The sequence below is a fragment of the Lycium ferocissimum genome, chromosome 1 (assembly GCF_029784015.1).
Source record: "Lycium ferocissimum isolate CSIRO_LF1 chromosome 1, AGI_CSIRO_Lferr_CH_V1, whole genome shotgun sequence".
In the NCBI taxonomy this organism is placed as follows: domain Eukaryota; kingdom Viridiplantae; phylum Streptophyta; class Magnoliopsida; order Solanales; family Solanaceae; genus Lycium; species Lycium ferocissimum.
The window spans coordinates 67,348,982-67,356,317 of record NC_081342.1 but is presented as its reverse complement, the minus strand read 5'-3'; the positions used below and the strand labels follow the sequence as shown (position 1 = coordinate 67,356,317).

General features: G+C 37.0%; 1 protein-coding gene across 1 annotated transcript; it reads left to right on the top strand.

Annotated features, from left to right (window-relative positions):
* The first annotated feature begins 450 nt into the window (after window positions 1–450).
* LOC132066858 (putative late blight resistance protein homolog R1A-10) lies at window positions 451–3,466 on the top strand. The gene is made up of 2 exons (XM_059460060.1): window positions 451–3,097; window positions 3,369–3,466. Exons 1-2 carry the CDS (start codon window positions 451–453, stop codon window positions 3,464–3,466), a joined length of 2,745 nt encoding a protein of 914 aa, XP_059316043.1.
* The last annotated feature ends 3,870 nt before the right edge of the window (window positions 3,467–7,336 follow it).

Sequence of the window (7,336 nt, the reverse complement as noted above, 5' to 3'; positions counted from 1 at the left end):
AATCAATGAGTAGTTAATTAGAGATAAAAAAAGGAAGTTGAATAATTGAAAAACTGATTTGAAATTGGATGAAAGTAATGGATATGGTGAATAATGGCGTCTATTTAGGATGAAGGAGAGAGACACGTTTTTTTTTTTGCTTAAATTTGGGGGTGGAGAAGTTATCGGATGAGTGGTAAAAACATGGTAGCTATACAAGTAAATATGATATATTTTAGCTACTAAATATAATTATTGAAAAGTTTAGTTATGTTCCATAAATAGGTAATAATGGAACCTATGCCAAGTAAATTTTACTATAATGAAAAAGAAGCCTAATATTCATTCAGACCAAAAGTACGACGAACTCAATCACTTTGTTCTTCTTCTCTCTTCTTCTCTTTCCCTTTAACTGTACAGATCTCCATTTTCGTTTCTTGATTTCTGTGTAGAACATCGTTGTCAATAGAGATGGCTGCTTATGCTGCTGTAACTTCTCTGATGGGAACGATACGCCTGATTTCACAATCCAACTTATTACACCTTGAAGAGGGTCACAAAGAACATTTGGAATTGCTCTACGAGAAGGTTGGCTCTCTGCTAGAGCTTCTTGACAATTCCGATGACGAACCTAAGAAGGATTTGCCAGAAAAGGTCAAAGATCTAGTACATGAAGTGGAAAACAAAGTTGAATCACACATTTGGAAAGAGGCCCATAAGACGTTTCTTAAGATATTGAAACGAGTGTTCCTCGTTCCAACAAAGGCCCATGAGAGGCTTCTTAAGATCTTGCAACAAGCTATAGAAGACGTTGATTCTGTCAACAAAGAGCTCATCAAGCAGAGGAAGAATAACAATTTGCAAGCTGGAAATTGTTCACTTGGTGGTTCTAGTTCACCACGATTGCATGTTTCTACCCTTGAGAACTGCATGGTGGGATACAACATTGAACAAGAGCGCATGCGAGGTCAACTTACCGGACACTCATCTCAATTGGAAGTCATCTCTATTGCTGGGATGGGCGGCATTGGTAAGTCAACTTTTGCCAATAAGATGTTTTCTGATCCCTTAATTGTCAGCTTCTTTGATGTTCGTGGATGGATTAATCTGTCCAAGGACTACAATATACGAAAGATGCTTCTATCCCTCCTTCAAGTTACTATTCGGGAGAAAGAAGATAAAGAAGATCTTCATGAGAAAACGGATGATATACTAGCAGAAATCTTGCAGAAAAGTTTAAAGGGTAGGAGATATTTGATTGTTGTGGATGACATATGGAGCACGGAAGCCTGGGATGAGATTAGACTATGGTTTCCAGAATGTTGTAAAAGAAGTCGGATATTGTTGACTACTCGAGACATGAAGGTTGCTCAATATGCTAGCTATCCTGAGGATCCTTTTCCAATGCGTTTCCTGGAGCCAGAGGAAAGTTGGAATTTATTTTGCCAAAAGGCATTTAGCAAAAAAGATTGTCCGACTGAATTTGAGAATGTAGCAAAGGTAGTTGTAGAAAATTGCAATGGATTACCACTAATGATTTCTGTGGTTGCAGGGACGCTCTCTAGCAAGAGGTCACTGGATGAGTGGAGGAAAGTAGCTGAAAGTGTGAACTCTTTAGTAAACCTTGATGATTATCAACGTTGCTCAGGAGTGCTCGCTTTGAGCTACAATCATCTTCCTTCACATTTGAAGGCTTGCTTTTTGTATTTTGGAGTTTTCCCAAAAGCTAAAGAGATTTCTGTGAAGAAGTTGATTAGATTATGGGTTGCAGAAGGACTCCTAGAGCTAAAGGGGGTTGAGGGATTGGAAAAAGTGGCAGCTCATAGTTTACACGATCTTATTGATAAAAATTTAATCATGGTTAGCAGGCAAAGTCTTGATGGAATAATCAAGACTTGTAGAATTCATGATCTTCTTCATGATCTATGCTCGAGAGAAGCTGAAAGCGACAGTATTTTGTATGCTATAAATGACACACCTTATGGAGGACCCAGAAGGTTTTTCCCTCAAGGTCGTAAGTGGGTGTCACTTCATTTAGCGGAAGGTTTTTATCCCAGCCTCTTCGGTGCTCTTTCTTATAGAAAAACACGTTCTATTCATTTTTATGTTGATCCAGCTTATGGTTTTCAACTAGTTCATTTCAAACTTCTTAGAGTCTTGGACTTGGAGGCTATGGAATTCAAATATGGTTTCCCTAGTGAAATATCACGCCTAGTTTGTTTAAGGTATTTGGTTATGACGGTCGATGAGATTTCTGAAGAAGTACCAATTTCCAATCTTCAGAATTTACAAACTCTCGTCATATTTCGTACATCAAAGAAAAATATTATGCATTTACCTAATGGAATTTGGGACATGTCTCAATTAAGGCATCTCAAAGGTTCAAGGATGGTTTTGCATTCCCCTCTGAAGGTATCCTCTAATGAAGTTAAGTACCCGATTTTGGGAACCTTGCAAAATGTTAGTGGGTTGAGTCCTTCTTGTTGCACAAAGGAAATATTTGAAGAGATTAAGAACGTGAAAAAATTGGGGATTTATGGCAAGCGTGGGGAATTTCTTGATCAGCCCAAATGCTTAGATAATCTTATATATTTACATGAGCTTGAGACACTAAGTATTTATGTACACGCTTTTCACAGAACTAATTTCATTACGCTTCCACGTCTGGGTTGTTCCCCACCAAATCTCAAGAAATTGACGCTTTATAATACTTATCTACCATTGGAGGACATGAAGATCATTAGCAAGTTCCCGAAACTCGAGGTGCTCCAATTGAAGCATGCTGCTTTCGTTGCTGAAGAGGGGTCAACAGAAATGTGGGAAGTAACAGAGATGGGATTTCTTGAATTGAAATTCTTCCTCCTCCTTGAGGAATTGAATCTTAAATATTGGAGAGCCACTGATGATTGTTTCCCACGCCTTGAGCGCATAGTTATAAGAGATTGCCGTTGGTTAAAAGAGATTCCTGAAGTATTTGCTGATAGTATGACACTGCAACTAATTGAGTTACATAGATGTTCTCGTTCCCTTGTGAAAGCTGCTAAGCGGATCCAGAAAGAACAATTGGAGAATCTGGGAAGCGACATGCTTGAAGTTCGTTCCTTTGACACAATTAGAGGTAAGTAAAATAATTTAGAGTGAATCTTCAACATCCATTATAAGTTTGACTTCTCTTCAATTGTGTTAAATCAGTAGGGTGGATGAGAACTCACCTTGTTGATTGTGAGATTTCTCTTTGTTTTTTTATGCATAACTACTTTGATTTCAATAAGGTAAGAAAATTGAGTAGTTCATAACATCTCTTACATGCTATTTCATGTTTAGGGCCTTTTATTCTGAAAATTGAATAGAAAAATCAGACTATCTATTTTTATTTTATTCATTTGCAGCGGCTTTTCTCAATTGTAAACTTAGCATGAAACTGCAGGTGTTTTTGACTAAATTCACTTGTAATTTCATTGTACAGAGTAAAAGAGATGAAGATTAAGGAGAAGCAACAGTAGGGATTATGAAGGAACAGAGGAAGATTTAGCAAATGAGTTTTGAGGTAGTGGAGAAAAAGTGTTTTCTTTTATTTAAAATAGATTGCTAAGGAATCTTAAGATTATTAGATTCATGGCATAATACATAAACAGACCCTCAAGTTTGGCCTCAGCTGGCAAGTATACCCTCCAACTTTGGATGTGCACAAGTGGCAAGATCTTAACTTGTATAAAGTTGAATACGTAAACACATATGCTGACATGACACATAAATTTTGGAGGTGTCTTGATGATCATTTTATAAGTTGGAGTGTTCAACTGACAAAGTGGAGATAAGTTGAGATGCCTACTTGTGCATACCCAAAGTTGGAGGGCAGACGTCTTGCCAGCTGAAGCCAAGTTTGAGGGTCCTGTTTATGTATTAGGCCTTGCCTAGATTCATTGATAACCACATTTGGTGTAATTAGCGCTTGTTTTAGTTCCTGTTCTAGTTTGTTGTGGAAGGGGTTTCATTTCGGGAAAGGACAAAAAATATTCATGAACTATTGAAATAGAATAAAATATCCTCTGTTTAGTTTTTGTCCCAACCTTGTCACTGAACTATTAGAAATAGGACAAATTACCATATCAGTTAGCAAATGGCTTAAATATGCTCCTACCCCGTTAACAGACCTCCAAGTCTGATATATCCTCTATTAAAACTAATTTGTTTGCTGAGATGGACTCCATCTTGAAAAAAAAGGCTACCCAATTTATTTCTTATATATTGTATTCTCCGATAAAACACCCTAACATGACAATCCCGATTTCATGAATGTAAATGCATCCAAGTAGAGTGAAGATGCCGTGACTGAGAAATCTCCCAAATTCAGTTGGAAATTGGAAAAACTATCGGCTCATTGAGGTTTACAGGATGATGACAAACGAGAGTTCGTAGATTCCAAAGATTGGAAACTATACTCTCTCTGTCTCATTTTAAGTGTCTTAGTTTGACTTGGCACAAAGTTTAAGAAATAAAGGTAGACTTTTAAATCTTGTGGTCTTAAACTTGCCATGTAGAATGTCGGAATTGAAAAACCTACTCTATATAGAAAGAGACACTCTTTTTGGGACAGACCGAAAAGTAAAGTAAGATATTTAAATTAGGACGGAAGGAGTAGTAGATCCGCCGGAGTCTCAAATCTCTGTACAGCCAAATACCTTAAAGAAACTAGGAGTAATATCTCACTAGGGAAAGCTAAGAAGTCATGTTTCTCCGCCTCCAAGTCCAATACTCTAAGATGTTTGAAATGCTATAGACTTAAGGACGGCACTCGCAATTGTAGAAAGAAAAGTGAAGAGAACGTGTCTTGCTAGGAGTAACATCATCCAAGAAAAAGGTCTTACCAGCATAATCTCCCGTTGATTGAACTGAGACCCACTGATAACCTTGAAGGGAAACCCTTCTGTGTTCTTCATAGAAAGGTTCTCGCTTTCAGTTTCTCTCCAGCAAAAATCACGGAGAAGATCATGAATCCTACATGTCTTGATTTTGCCATCCAAACTTTGCTTGCTAACAACAACTAGACTTTTATCAATAAGACCATGTAAAAGATTACCAGCCACTTGTTCCAATTCCTCAAGCCCCCTTAGATCTAAGAGCTTTTCTGCAGCCCATAATCTAATCAACCTCTTCACACAAATCTCTCTAGCTTTTGGCAAAACTCCAAAATGCAAAAAGCAAGCTTTCAAAAGTGAAGGAAGATGATTGTAGCTCAAAGCGAGCACTCCTGAGCAACGTTGATAATCATCAAAGATTACTAATGGGCTCACACTTTGAGCTACTTGTCCAATGTCCTCTTGCCAGAGAGAGTCCCGCGACTACAGAAATCATTAGCGGTCCTTTGCAATTTTCTATAACTTTCTTTGAAATATTCTCAAATTCATTTGGACAATCCTTTTCGCCAAATGCCTTTGGCAAAATAAATTCCGACTTTCACCTGGCTCCAGGAAATGCATCGGAAATGGATCCTTATGAGAGCTAGCATATTGAGCAACGTTCATGTCCCAAGTAGTCAACAATATTCTACTTCTATTATTGTTTTCTGGAAAACATAGTCTAATGTCATCCCAGGCTTCCGTACTCGATATGTTATCCGCAACAATCAAATACCTCCTACCCTTTAAACTTTTTTGCACGCCATCTGCTAGATCTCCATAAAGGCAGTACATCTTGCCCAATTAAGAGCATAAAATGTCCTTTTTTGGGAGGAGCAGCAACCCCTGTGGTTTCATTCCTCTTCAGCATTTCCCACAATATATGGACAATGCTCATATTCACATGCCCTCACATCTTGCCGTAGCTTTACTAGCCCTGCTCGATATATTTGAGAGAGATTATGAACTACAACTACTTCATATATCATCAAACTTAGCATTATCATGAAGTTATGGAAGAAATTACACCTTTGTTTGTTTACTCCTTCACAAATACCATTAAATATGAATATCCACAAGCATGATAAATGTGAATTTTTTCAAAACCATTCTGCTTCTTCAGCAAACTATTTTAAGTTTAATTTCTGAAAGGAAAGATATAAAACATGTTTTCAAAGTACAACCAATCAATAGGTAAATACTGTAGTTGGGGGAGGGGTTAATGTACACTGATGCTAATATGAGATAAACCATAAGTTCTATGTAAAAATATTTTGCACAATCACATTACTTATAAGGTAATTACGAGTAAATCTATGTGATCAACATTACTACTAATTGATGCCCTAGTAAATTGGTAACAAATTTGTTATAGCAAGAGGCTCAAGGATAATTTATACAAGAGGCTGGTGACAAACTTTTGAGATGGAGCTGAAATTTTTGTTACTAACGAAAGGCAAAGCCATGTGCGGATGCCTGTTAGCCGTGTTGATATGGGGCCTGCTAGAATAATTTCAAATGTTCTTTGAGACCCTCTTCAAGGTGTAATAAGTTGGATTTGGAAATAAGGTGTATTGTTCACATCAGAGATGTTACAGCAGCATAAGCAGCCAAGAACCTTGTACCACGGACTAAGTCCAGTACTTTAAGGGATTTCGAACAAATACTTGTGGTGGGGGGGGGGGGGGGGGGGGTGACCTTCTAAAGGCCAAGACTAATCAAATTAGGACTTTATTGCAGAGGTATACCACACATATTCTAATTCTTTTGTTTTCGGGAAACAAGAACAGGAAAAAAACAGAACAAAAGACAAGCAGGTAACAAGCACTAGTTAAGCAAGTAGTGTTGTCATCTCCTTTTCTTGTTGGATTTGTTGGAAAATTTACAGTACTGGGGAGACAACCCTTGGTGCAACTCAATTTAGAGGTCACGCTCCCATTTATTCAACTGAAACGTACACAATGTACTCTAAAACAAGATGCAGTTTAATGCTAAGTTTATGATTAAGAAAAGGAACTGAAAATCAATAAAATAAACTGTGATTATGACATTTCTATTTTAATCAAAATGTGCAATACTTAAACTTTTCACATTAAAAGAGCAAATATTCGGCCAAAGTATTTGATTGTTTTCGGAGATTATGTTGTCGTACAAGATCTTGAACTTTACTAGTCACTGTTGAGCTAAATTTGCACTTATGATCATACGTGTGTTGCTTCCTTTATATATTGGTAAAATGCTGGATTTAGTCAATGATTTCATCTAGCTATAAAAAATAAAAAATAAAAAATAAAACAAACAAACAAGTTCAACAGAAAAAGTTAATACTGTGTTCATAATAAAAGCCTTAACATGACAATTACATGTAACAGATGTTATGAACTATTCATTTTCCTAATCATATTGAACTCAACGATATAGTAGTAGTTATGCGCAAAAAATCGTATTACAATCAATAG